Source organism: Bufo gargarizans, chromosome 5, assembly GCF_014858855.1.
Source record: "Bufo gargarizans isolate SCDJY-AF-19 chromosome 5, ASM1485885v1, whole genome shotgun sequence".
NCBI lineage: Eukaryota > Metazoa > Chordata > Amphibia > Anura > Bufonidae > Bufo > Bufo gargarizans.
Window position 1 is genome coordinate 118045147 of NC_058084.1, and position 14517 is coordinate 118059663.

The 14517-nt window shown below is 43.0% G+C and overlaps 1 protein-coding gene across 2 annotated transcripts in view; it reads left to right on the top strand.

Moving 5' to 3' along the window:
* The window catches only part of RALYL (RALY RNA binding protein like), a 641777-nt gene that overhangs the window by 552163 nt on the left and 75097 nt on the right, over positions 1 to 14517 (top strand). For both annotated transcript variants that reach the window (XM_044294718.1, XM_044294719.1), the window contains one exon: positions 7888 to 7935. In XM_044294718.1, coding sequence (XP_044150653.1) covers positions 7888 to 7935 — 48 coding nt within the window. The remainder of the gene's footprint in view (positions 1 to 7887; positions 7936 to 14517) is intronic.

Genomic DNA, 14517 nt, shown 5'->3' on the forward strand with positions numbered 1-14517 from the left:
TTATGGCCAGATATGTGTCCCCCTCACAGTAGTTATGTCCAGATATGTGTCCCCCTCACAGTAGTTATGGCCAGATGTGTCCCGCTTACAGTAGTTATGTCCAGATATGTGCCTCCTTACAGTAGTTATGGCCAGATATGTGCCTCCTCACAATAGTTATGGCCAGATATGTGTCCCTCTCACAGTAGTTATGTCCAGATATGTGTCCCCTCACAGTAGTTATGGCCAGATGTGTCCCGCTTACAGTAGTTATGTCCAGATATGTGCCTCCTCACAGTAGTTATGTCCAGATATGTGTCCCCCTCACAGTAGTTATGGCCAGATGTGTCCCGCTTACAGTAGTTATGTCCAGATATGTGCCTCCTCACAGTAGTTATGGCCAGATATGTGCCTCCTCACAGTAGTTATGGCCAGATATGTGTCCCCCTCACAGTAGTTATGTCCAGATATGTCCCGCTTACAGTAGTTATGTCCAGATATGTGCCCCATCACAGTAGTTATGTCCAGATATGTGCCCCCTCACAGTAGTTATGTCCAGATATGTGCCTCCTTACAGTAGTTATGGCCAGATACAGACGTGGACAAAATTGTTGGTACCCTTTGGTCAATGAAAGAAAAAGTCACAATGGTCACAGAAATAACTTTAATCTGACAAAAGTAATAATAAATTAAAATTCTATAAATGTTAACCAATGAAAGTCAGACATTGTTTTTCAACCATGCTTCAACAGAATTATGTAAAAAAATAAACTCATGAAACAGGCATGGACAAAAATGATGGTACCCCTAACTTAATATTTTGTTGCGCAACCTTTTGAGGCAATCACTGCAATCAAACGCTTCCTGTAACTGTCAATGAGACATCTGCACCTCTCAGCAGGTATTTTGGCCCACTCCTCATGAGCAAACTGCTCCAGTTGTGTCCGGTTTGAAGGGTGCCTTTTCCAGACTGCATGTTTCAGCTCCTTCCAAAGATGCTCAATAGGATTGAGGTCAGGGCTCATAGAAGGCCACTTTAGAATAGTCCAATTTTTTCCTCTTAGCCATTCTTGGGTGTTTTTAGCGGTGTGTTTTGGGTCATTGTCCTGTTGCAAGACCCATGACCTGCGACTGAGACCAAGCTTTCTGACACTGGCTAGTACATTTCTCTCTAGAATTCCTTGATAGTCTTGAGATTTCATTGTACCCTGCACAGATTCAAGACACCCTGTGCCAGACGCAGCAAAGCAGCCCCAGAACATAACAGAGCCTCCTCCATGTTTCACAGTAGGGACAGTGTTCTTTTCTTGATATGCTTCATTTTTTCGTCTGTGAACATACAGCTGATGTGCCTTGGCAAAAACTTCGATTTTTGTCTCATCTGTCCACAGGACATTCTCCCAGAAGCTTTGTGGCTTGTCAACATGTAGTTTGGCATATTCCAGTCTTGCTTTTTTATGATTCGTTTTCAACAATGGTGTCCTCCTTGGTCGTCTCCCATGTAGTCCACTTTGGCTCAAACAACGACGGATGGTGCGATCTGACACTGATGTTCCTTGAGCATGAAGTTCACCTTGAATCTCTTTAGAAGTCTTTCTAGGCTCTTTTGTTACCATTCGGATTATCCGTCTCTTAGATTTGTCATCAATTTTCCTCCTGCGGCCACGTCCAGGGAGGTTGGCTACAGTCCCATGGATCTTAAACTTATGAATAATATGTGCAACTGTACTCACAGGAACATCTAGTTGCTTGGAGATGGTCTTATAGCCTTTACCTTTAACATGCTTGTCTATAATTTTCTTTCTGATCTCTTGAGACAGCTCTTTCCTTTGCTTCCTCTGGTCCATGTCGAGTGTGGTACACACCATATCACCAAACAACACAGTGATTACCTGGAGCCATATATATAGGCCCAATGGCTGATTACAAGGTTGTAGACACCTGTGATGCTAATTAGTGGACACACCTTGAATTAACATGTCCCTTTGGTCACATTATGTTCTGTGTTTTCTAGGGGTACCATCATTTTTGTCCATGCCTGTTTCATGAGTTTATTTTTTTACATAATTCTGTTGAAGCATGGTTGAAAAACAATGTCTGACTTTCATTGGTTAACATTTATAGAATTTTAATTTATTATTACTTTTGTCAGATTAAAGTTATTTCTGTGACCATTGTGACTTTTTCTTTCATTGACCAAAGGGTACCAACAATTTTGTCCACGTCTGTATGTGCCCCCTCACAGTAGTTATGTCCAGATATGTGCCCCCTCACAGTTGGTATGTGCAGATATGTGCCCCCTCACAGTTGTTATGTGCAGATATGTGCCCCCTCACAGTAATGTCCAGATATGTGCCCCCTCAAAGTAATGTCCAGATATGTGCCCCCTCACAGTAGTAGTTATGGCCAGATATGTGTCCCTCTCAGTTACAGGGGGCAAAATGGAATATATATACAGCGGAGGCAAAAAGTTGAATATATACACAGGGGACAAATGGAATATATACAAAGGGGGCAACATGGATATATATACAGGGGCCCTGTGTGTATATGTATATATATATATATATAAATGAAGAAAAATGGCGGCACTGGCTCCCAAGTGAGAAAACGGGTGCACGTCCCAAAGGGAATGGACTGACTTCCCTGATGAATATTCTAGGAAAAATGAGCGGCACTCCAGAAGTAAAAGTGGTGAACCCTTTATTCACACCAGTGGTGCAACGTTTCGGCTCAGATCGCGAGCCTTCCTCACTTGAGGAAGGCTCGCGATCTGAGCCGAAACGTTGCACCACTGGTGTGAATAAAGGGTTCACCACTTTTACTTCTGGAGTGCCGCTCATTTTTCCTAGAGTATATATATATATATATATATATATTGCCCCCTCTGTATATAGGGCCCCTATGAAGGATTTGCTGCGATTCCCACTGGGCCAGATGCTCCCTGTGTTATAAAAAAAAACAAAAAAAAAAAAACTTACCTACTCTGAACCTGCTCTGCTCCCGCCGTCTTGTTCATAATCCAGTCTTCTAAGGGTGCGTCGGCCGCGTCATCCCGTCAAGCAGCGTGATCCCGCGAGACCTGATGCGAGTGTCACGGGTCTGGAGCGAGGCACTGGCAGCAGCCCTGGATGGAGGAGGGGCCACCACGTAAGTTACTTACTGCGAGTGCGCAGTGCTGCACCACCGGCCAGGCACAGAGGCCGGGGCCCGACCGGCCATATCCTATTAAAACTTTTAAAATCTGCGGGCCCCAGCTGCCTTCTTGGGTACAGCACTACTGCAGGGGCCAGGGGTCCACAGGCGGCCGGGCCCCCTAGAGTGCCGGGCCCGGTCGCAACTGCGACCGCTGCGACCCCTGTATGTACGCGCCTGCTCTGGGGCACTCTCTAGATATAGGGACCAGGCCGGGTGGTAGGTGAGATGCCCTGGGTGTTGTAGGTTTAGCAAGCCTGTGGAAAGATCCCTTACAGTTCATGACGCCAGTGCCGGTAACGGTTGCATACCAATTGTTAGGAGGAATAATGGAGGTACACACGATTATGGTGAACTAGAATTCCTCTTTACTGAACAGTTCAACTATGTACAAGCTTCAGACAGTTCCATATGAAGGATATTGGTATCAGTCAGGCTTTACATAAATGGCAGGTGGAATCCTAGCAAGATAACTCAGAGGGAATAAAACTCACAGATCAGGCTGTACTTTCTGCAGAATCCTGTCTGGCTGTCTCCAAGGCCCGTATGCCTAATAGCTGGCTTTATCTTTGGGTAGGGAAACCTCCTCTGGTATAAATCCTCTTGCTGTAAATAAACTTCTGCCCTTCAGCTTTCTGCTTGGCTGGATAAAATTAGCACTGCTCTGTACTTTGCACGATGCAGGATAAATTCAGGAGGAAACTTCTTCTCCTGGACTAACCTCTGAGCTTCACTTGCTCAGGACTTCAGGCAGGCTAGACTGAACTACTTAGCCTCCTGGACTAGACTGAACTAACTCTTTCCTGTCTGGGCCTAACTATATATACTAGGGGGTTCCCTAGCTCCCTCTACAGCTTAGGAGGAGAAACTACACCCCTAGCAGGCCTGGCACACAGGAGATAACATGAAAATATGCATTACATACAATACAAAAAACAATAGCAATCTCCCACAGGAGGTGGGGGACAACATGACCCAATTGACCCTTAGTAGTGCCCACCTTTACATAGTGGGACACTACAATTGCAACTGTGGTTTACATTAATGGGGTTCTCCGGGCTTTTTCTATTGATGACCTATTTTCAGGATAGGTCATCAATATCAGATTGGTGGCGTTGCTGGGTGTCAGACTGATTAACTGTATGGGAATATTGCGCGTGCAGTGCGCACGTGCAGTCTCCCTTCTCTCTTCCTCTCCGCTGCTGCTGTCCCAAAGACAGAGAAGGGAGACGGCACGTGCATACTGCACGCACCGTCTCCTTATACAGCTGATCACTGGGGGTGCCGGGTGTCGCACCCCCGCCGATCTGATATTGATGACCTATCCTGAGGATAAGTTATCAATAGAAAAAGCCGGGACAAGTCCTGAAGGTCTGCAGCTCATCACCTTATACAGCTGACCACCAGGAATGCTGGGTGTCGCACCCCCGCCGATCTGATATTGATGACCTATCCTGAGAATAAGTTATCAATAGAAAAAGCCTGGGCAAGTCTTGAAGGTCTGCAGCTGCCAGAACATGCTGGGAGCTGTAGTTCCTTGTGAGAGTCACAAAGTTTTTAAATTGAAAATGAAAGTTTTCTTTGGGGACTGGCCTGGGGAAATGCTCACACTTTCTCCTCTTGCTTGCAGCCTGATAGGTTTCTTATTTGCTCAGTCTCCTCCACACTGTGTCACTGTCAATGAGAGAGAAGTGCACACGAAGTGCAAGTGTCTGCCTGCCTTTCAGACTGTAGCACACAGATGCCTCCTTCACTTGCTTCACACAGCCCAGCTCTGCAGAGCCAGAGAGCTCCAGGTAGTGGGCGGCAGGCAGCAGGGAATGTGTAGGCAACTTTTACACTCGCGTTTGGTGCGGATCCGTCATGGATCTGCACAAACGGATCCGTTCAGAAAATAAAAACATCTGCATCCGTTCAGAACAGATCCGTTTGTATTATCTTTAACATAGCCAAGACGGATCCGTCTTGAACACCAATGAAAGTAAATGGAGGATGGATCAGTTTTCTATTGTGCCAGATTGTGTCATAGAAAACGCATCCGTCCCCATTGACTTACATTGTGTGTCAGAACGGATCTGTTTGGCTCAGCTTCGTCAGACAGACACTAAAACACTGCAGGCAAAGCGGAATGGAGACAGAACTGAGGCAAACTGATGGGTTCTGAGAGGATCCTTTTCCATTCAGAATGCATTAGGGCAAAACTGATTCGTTTTGGACCGCTTGTGAGATCCCTGAACGGATCTAACAAACAGAGAGCCTAAACACCAGTGTGAAAGTAGCCTAAAAGCTGTCCAGCAGAGAGAATCTGTGAGCTAACAGGATGGGAGGCATGATCAGTTCTACCAGGTCAGTGGAGCCCATGACTGGAGAGGATGTGCCTTATTGCTGCAACTACACAGGATGCAATTGGCAAGTTGTAATGTTATCCTGCCACTTTGTTCTGTCTTCATACACGTTCACACAGTGTGTAGTCTGACATTCAGCATAAACCATTCCTGTCTTCCAAAGAGGACTGCCTTTGTAGTCTAACTTGTTTATTGGTCAACAGGTTGTACTCTCTGTGAGATGCGCGTAAGTGAGAGATTGTACAAGTGTGTGGAAAAACTGCAAGAATACAAATAGCATGTATAAGTATAACATATAGAATAGCATCTACTATAACATTTGCATAACACTGAAGCACATGGTAAAATGGCTGCCTAACATAGGCCTACATGTCTAACTAACAGTAGTAACAACTCCCTGAGTAACAATTACAATTGACTAAACAGCTCTGCATAACATAATATCCCTGAAACAAAGGTAGATCTCTCACCAGATATGATTTTACAAGGATGGTGGAGTTTGAGAAGGGGATATGCAGAAGGACAACTCTGCTGATGTGTCCTGGTGAATGGAGACTTCTCTTTCCCAGGATGGTTTGCACTCCCACAATGCGTTGCACTACCGACAAAGCAGCAGTATTTGTAACAAGAAACACAAAGGTAATACTTGTTTAAACAAAATTAGGCAGGTGCGTAAATTTGGGCACCACAAAAAATAAATGAAATCAATATTTAGTAGATCCTCCTTTTGCAGAAATGACAGCCTCTAAACGCTTCCTGTAGGTTCCAATGAGAGTCTGGATTCTGGTTGAAGGTATTTTGGACTATTCCTCTTTACAAAACATCTTTTAGTTCATTCAGGTTTGATGGCTTCCAAGCATGAACAGCTCTCTTTAAGTCACACCACAGATTTTCAATTATATTCAGGTCTGGGGACTGAGATGGCTATTCCAGAACGTTGTACTTGTTCCTCTGCATAAATGCCTTAGTGGATTTTGAGCAGTGTTTAGGGTCGTTGTCTTGTTGAAAGATCCAGCCCCGGCGCAGCTTCAGCTTTGTCACTGATTCCTGGACATTGGTCTCTAGAATCTGCTGATACTGAGAGGAATCCATGTGTCCCTCAACTTTGACAAGATTCCCAATCCCTGCACTGGCCACACAGCCCCACAGCATGATGGAACCACCACCATATTTTACTGTAGGTAGCAGGTGTTTTTCTTGGAATGCTGTGTTCTTTTTCTTCCATGCATAACACCCCTTGTTATGGCCAAATAACTCAATTTTAGTTTCATCAGTCCACAGCACCTTATTCCAAAATGAAGGTGGCTTGTCCAAATGTGATTTAGCCCACCTCAAGCGGCACTTTTTGTGATGTGGGCGGAGAAAAGGCTTCCTCTGTATCACTCTCGCATACAGCATCTCCTTGTGTAAAGTGCGCCGAATGGTTGAACGATGCACAGTGACTCCATCTGAAGCAAGATGATGTTGTAGGTCTTTGGTGCCGGTCTGTGGGTTGACTCTGACTGGTCTCACCATTCGTCGCTTCTGTCTATCCGAGATTTTTCTTGGTCTGCCACTTCGAGCCTTAACTTGAACTGAGCCTGTGGTCTTCCATTTCCTCAATATGTTCCTAACTGTGGAAACAGACAGCTGAAATTTCTGAGACAGCTTTCTGTATCCTTCCCCTAAACCATGATGGTGAGCAATCTTTGTCTTCAGGTCATTTGAGAGTTGTTTTGAGACCCCCATGTTGCTACTCTTCAGAGAAAATTAAAAGAGGAGGGGAACAATTTCTGTAAATCCAATAAACTTCATTTCACTTCTCAAACACTGTGTGTGTCTCCTATATGATATATTTAACTGACATTTTTTATCGGAACAACCAACAATTTATACAGGAAAATCTTGGCGATTAACAAGGTTGCCCAAACTTTCGCATCCCACTGTATGTGTTGTTAAAAAGTGTTTTTGAAAAAAAATAAAAACGTTTTTCAGACTTGTGAATTAAAAGTCAGACCTAAAAATGCTAATAAACTGACTAGAAGGTAAAGCATTTGGCATATGCATCTAGGAGCAGAAGCCTTATTAATATTCATCCACAGGTCACAAATGATACAATATGCTAATAATTTGTTCTCCTCCATAGTTTTCTACGCTGTCTGAAACGTTCTGTAGCTGTAATGGTAGTTTGATGTGACATTTTAGACGACTGTGAAATTACCATGCTTAACTAATCTTATAGGCACTTTCACAAAATAGGCCTTTCAGTAATGTCTTTCAGTGATGTCTTTCAGTATGGAGCTAAATTGCAACGTTCATTCGACAGACATCAATGAATGTAATTATTTCAGGCACCAGATCATTATTGTTCTTTGTTTTCTTTCCTTAGCACTTATGAGTTTGATTACGATTACTACCGAGAGGATTTCTACAGTCGGTATGTGCAGTTTTTATTACTTTTTAATCATATATATTATACTGTATGTGTGTGTGTATATGTGTATATATATATATATATATATATATATATATATATATATACACACACATCTTGTATCTACGTTTCAATTTAACATTGTAGCTCCTTTACCCCCTAAGATATCATTACCCAATAACTGTAAAAAAAAATTGCATATACGATAAGGAAACATATCTATATATGGAAATGTTCCCTCTTCACCTAAGTCAGTAGTTGTAGATTATGATCTAGTGGTTGTAGATTATGATCTAATGGTAGACCCTAAAGCTTTGATGGCTAACCTCTGGCACTCCAGCTGTGGTAAAACTACAACTCCCAAGATGCCCCCTTGCTTGGCTGTTCACAGAACTACATAGAAATGAATGGAGCATGCTGGGAGTTGTAGTTTCACCACAGCTGGAGTACAGGAGGTTAGCCATCACTACCCTAGAGTATGGGCAAATATGTCTCGATGTTTACCCATCGAGATGTCCTCTTTTCAGCTTTGTGTTTCATTGTGCCTGTCACCTAATGTTTTCTAGTGCAATACGTATTGCCAAATCATATAGAGATTCTGGAGTCTGTACCAAAACTATTAGCTAGTCTGAGTCTCACACACTCCTTGAGAGCTACAGAGTATACACTCTAGCAGATGGCTGGGCAGAAGGGAAACGCAGCAGGTGCATGTATAAAGAAGGCAAGTTCAACAGATAGTTGGGAATTTTACATCTATAATGGAAAGACCATGGTGTTAGAAACAGGGGCATGCAAAAACTTTACATGCCAGATGTACTTGTTCTCAGTCCTCTTTAATATTCTCTGCTTCAGAAGTCAGGAAAGTAGGTAGAAGAGGGAGTTGTTGCCTGGGAGCTGTGATAAGTCCACCTGTTCTGGCTCCAGAAGCCAGGCAAAGAGTTAGGGTATGACCATACTGCGCTGTCTTGATTCTGTTTTTGACCGCAGCTGTCTGGGACCCGTGTGGATCACAACCACGCTGTGTGGTCGTACCTTTGGTGAGTGGGGGCGGCTTGGCTTGAGAGTCAATCAGTGAGATCAGTAGTCTGCGGAACTTGCTAGAGATTGAGATTGCTCAATGTCAATTATTACATTATACCTAGTTCTTATGTGTGCCAGATTAGTCCATGTATTTCGTATTTATTCCTGTTAGGCCTCATGCACACGACCGTTGTTGTGTTCCTTTCGACAAAATGGGTTTCCGTTGTTCCGTGATCCGTTTCCGTTTTTGTTTCCGTGTGTCTTCCTTTATTTTGGGAGGACCACCAGACATAAAGGAATGTAAAAAAAGTCTAAGACAGGTTTGCCATGCAAATGATAGGAAAAAAGCGGACGCGGGTGACAATCTTGTGTGCCTCCGCGTTTTTTAGCGGTCCCATTGACTTGAATGGGTCCGCAAACCGTTTTCCGCTAAAATAATAGGACAGGTTATATTTTTTTGACGGACTGGAACTACGGCTCACGGACGCGGATGGCAAATGGTGCATTAGCCGAGTTTTCAACTGACCCATTGAAAATCAATGGGTCTGCAGAAAATCATGAAAAACGGCGCAACGAACACGGAATAAAACAACGGTCGTGTGCATGAGGCCTTACTATGTTAGACCTAAAACTATTTAAGTGACCAGTCTCCTGCCTTAGCACCTCTGTACCTTTGTCTCCCATGGTTCTGACTTGGTTTGTTTCTGTTATTGCTGATGCATAATGTTTTGCTTTGACGTTTAACCCCTCTGTTTTGACCCTGGCTAGTGTGACTACTCAGCCTGTTACAATGGTCAGCAGATGATACTATGGTTAACTACAGCTGACCAAAACTATTAAACCCCTTTATGCTAGACCTCGAAGTTATTGACCTTGCCTCCACTTCATTAACCCTTTCAGGACCCTGACATTTTTCACCTTAAGAACCAGACAATTTTTAGCAAATCTGACATGTGTCACTTTATGTGGTGAAAACTTTAGAATGCTTTTACCTATCCAGGCCATTTTGAGATTCTTTTCTCGTCACATATGGTACTTCATGACAGTGGTAAATTTGAGTCAAAATATTTCATTTTTATTTATGGTAAAAAAAAAAAAAATTGAAAAATTAGCAAATTTCCAAATTTCTATTTCTCTACTTTTAAAATATATAGTAATACCTCCAAAATAGTTATTACTTTACATTTCCCATATGTCTAATTCATGTTTGGATCATTTTGAAAATGACATTAAATTTTTTGGGGACGTTAGAAGGCTTAGAAGTTTAGAAGCAAATCTTAAAATGTTTAAGAAAATTTCCAAAACCAAATTTTTTAAGGACCAGTTCAGTTACAAAGTCACTTTGTGGGGCTTACATATTAGAAACAATCCCATTTTAGAAACTACACCCCTCAAGCTATTCAAAACTTATTTTACAAACTTTGTTAACCCTTTAGGTCTCCCACGAGAATTAAAGGAAAATGAGAATGAAATTTCTATTTTTTTTTAGCAGATTTAAAATTTGAATATTATTGCTGCAACACATCAATGGTTAACAGCCAAACAAAACTCAAAATCTATTACTCTGAATCTGGAGTTTACAGAAACACTCCATATGTGCTCAAAAAATTATGTATGGGCACACAGCAGGCTTCAGAGTGGAAGGAGCACTATATGGCTTTTGGAGAGCCGAGTAAGCTGGAATGGTAATTGGGAGCTATGTCGCATATGAAGACACTCTGAGGTGGCCCTACAGTTGAAACCCTCAAAAAGTGACCCCATTTTGGAAACTACACCCCTCAAGGAATGTTTCAAGATGTGTACTGAGCACTTTGACCTCAAAGGTGTTTCCTAGAATTAGGAAACACTTCACAATGAAAATAAAAAATTGCATTTTTTTCACAAAAAAAGTTGCTTTACACCCACATTTTTCACTTACCCAAAGGGTAACAGGACAAAATGCACCCCACCCTACACATACAGCTCTGCTGCACACACATTTACACACAGCACCACCGTGCACATTACATACACTGCTCTTCAGCAGTTTATACAGATGGTTCTTCTGACCAAGTGCAGTGCTGACTTCTCCTACACACGTGATCATGACATCACCAAAGGTCCTTTATACAACCAAACATTCAGATCCTGTAGCTCTGTAGGGTCTACCATAACATTTGCCTATCAGGGGTGTGAGCAGGTGTGTGTTTACCGACAATCCTCACCGAGTCCCACTGCCTGCACGATCCACCGCCACTTCAAAGCACCCCTGGCACTCCCTGTCCCGCTGCACACATGCACATGCTCTGCCTCCACCTCTGTAAGTGACTCACCGTGGGAGCGCGGTAGGTGTGCAGCATTGAAGCACTCTTTCTCTTCTGGGGGGCCCTATTGGCCCCCCTGGCTTAGGGGCCTGGTCGCAATTGCAACTGCTGTGATCCCTATAGCTACACCAGTGGCTCCCACCTTTAGGACCTGAGCCAGGGAGAAGGAACGCCCAGGAAGATACAGGGCAGACTTATCCCTGGTTTACCGATAGTAGCAATTACCATACAGCGTGGGAGAAGGTAATGGGGCCACAGTAGGGGCAAACGGAGCAGCACCCACGGATAATAGTAAGTGTAGTAAGATCCCTGTGCGCCGCTTTACATGTCCAGATAGTTATCTTACAATGTTTGGACCCATGAAAGGTCCTATTTAATAATGCCCCCTATTTTGGCCCCAGCTAAAATAATGTCTTCCAAGGTCTAAATAATTTTTTTATAGTGCCCCCAGCTTTAATAATACCCCGATGTAGGTCCCCAGCTAAAATAATGTCCCTCACAGTGTATGATTTTTTTTTTTTTTACCACCTCCAGCTTTAATAATGCCCCCAATGTAGTCCCCCATCTTAAATAATGCCACCCATAGTGTAAGAATTATTTTTTTAATGTCCGCCACCAATGTAGGGCTCCATCTTAAATAATTTTCCCCGTGGTTTAAATAATGCCCCCATAATGGCCCACCACTGTTTTTTTTTTTTTGTTTATTTTGCCAAAAAAATACATTCACCTTATCCACTTGCTCCCGCTGCAGCAGTCTCTTCTCTCTTCGCTGAACGGGACCTGCCGAAGGTGTGCGATGCTCCCACGTCACTGCGCGCTCCCAAGTGGTTACGTCACCACGCATATCGCAGGTCGTTCAGCAGGTCCTGCTCAATGAAAAAAGAAGAGACTGCTGCACCGCGAGCAAGTGAATGAGGTGAGTTTTTTTTTTTTTACCTCCTCTTGGGTAAAGTGTACCAATTTTTAACGACTGTTAGACGGGTGCACGCCTGTCAATCGTCTGTTAAAAACGGTCCCATTGATTTCAATAGGTCCGTCTGACCGTGAAAATGGCCAAAAATAGGTGCTAAAAATTGCCTTGTGACAGCCGTTACTTAGACGGCCGTCACATGGCCATTATTTACTGTCGTGTGCATGAGGCCTAAAGAGAATCTGTCACCCCAATTTCGGACCAATTTCTACAGTATTACATCAGTAGTACTGCAGATATAGAGTCCAAATTGCAACTTTTTATATTCCCACTGCCTCCCGTTCCCTCGCTGTCAGCACTCAGAGCTGTGTTGAAATACATTGTCAGGGCTGGTTTGCATGCGCAAAAGTTCTTTCCATTATGTTAGAACAGCACATTAGTCTGGACTGTGTATTTCAGTGCAGCTTTCAGTTCTGTCAGCAGGTAAACAGGGGGCAATAGGAAAAAAGAGTAGTGATCTAGAATCCTTACCTGTAGTACTATACCTGTATTACTGTATAGATAATAGTCCAAAATTGGGGTGACATATTCCCTTTAAAGAAACTTGTCAGGACAGACTAACTAAACAATTACAAATCAATATATTCATGTTAGTATTAATGATAAACAATTCTCCAAAATCTGAATCAATCTATTTTGACATATGATATAAGACAATGAAATTTGGTTCTTAACTCAGTTATCCAGCAGTAGTATAGAACCAAAAATGTCCCAATTTTAACTTCAAGACCATATGCTTAGCAATACATTTACCACAGCTATAAAATACAGTGCAATACATATAAACATACAGTATCACTGCAATAAAAACATATCAGTGCAAAAACTATAAAACATAATCCTTCCAAACTTGCTTCCTCTCACTCCCTGTCCTATAACCCAACCCAACACAATATATCTCACCACCACAGCAATAATAATCTCATATATCTTCTACATGATAGAAGAAAGAGAACAGCGTAATTCAATGATGTCACCACCAGTGTTCCCTCTAAGCCTTGGCAGCTGCTGAGCGGGGTCAGCTCAGAGCTGGGCACAGCGCCATTAAAGGTGGGTGATGGGAAAACCTAGGATAATTGTCACATCAAAGAGCATACAGTGTAACCCCTGTGCCATCCCGTACAATACAGTGTAACCCCTGCACCATGCTGTGTAATATACAGTATAATTCCTGCACCATGCTATACAGAATACATTATAATCCCTGCACCATGCCGTACAATATATAGTATAGTTAATACACCATGCTGTACAATATACAGTATAGCCCCTACACCATGCTGTGTAATATATATTATAATCCATACACCATGGTGTACAGTATACAGTATAATCCCTGCACCATGCAGTACAGAATGCATTATAAAATCCCTGCCCCATGCCGTACGTTCATACACCAGTGGGCTTATGCCTTTTGATCAAAATGTACCCTAATGCCTCTTGTACAGCATGTAGTATGGGGGGCTGTACACTTTAATATTGCACTGAGAAGCGAGTTTAATTAGCTCTAAGCATAACATTGTGGATGTGCGATCCAGTTCTGTTTCTCCCCTTGATATGCACCATGCCATACAATATACAGTATAATCCATACACTATGCCGTACAATATACACAATAACCCCACAGTGTAGGTGTTATACTGTATATTATACAGCATGGTGTATGGATTATACTGTATATTGTACAGCATGGTACAGGGCTTATAATGTATACTGTAGTCATCTATAGTGCTATTCGTTTTAGCACGGTAATGTATAGCGCCATCACGCTGTTGTTCTTGGCAAGATTAAATTACATGGTAGATGGGAATGCTATAGGTGATGGCACTGTGGATAAAGGTGATATAGGTGATGGCACTGTATACGGGGTGCTATACGTGATGGCACTGTGGATGAAGGTGCTATAGGTGATGACACTGTATATGGGGTGCTATAGGTGATGGCACTGTAGATGATGGTGCTATAGGCGATGACACTGTAGATGAGGGTGCTATAGGCGATGGCGCTGTAGATGGGGTGCTATAGGCAATGGCACTGTAGAAGGGGGTGCTATAGGTGATGGCACTGTAGATGAGGGTCCTATAGGTGATGGCACTGTAGATGAGGGTCCCTTAGGAGAGGGCATCATAGCGGAGGGCAGCACCAGGAACCAAAAGGATGAAACAAGTGTAACCTGCTGTAAATGTAACGCAGCCACAGCTGTGGACATGTTCGAGTGTATCAGCTAAACCAAATAACAAGAGTCTGTGAGAAGAAAAGCTAAGAAGTGTGAGGGGTTAATGTCTGACAAC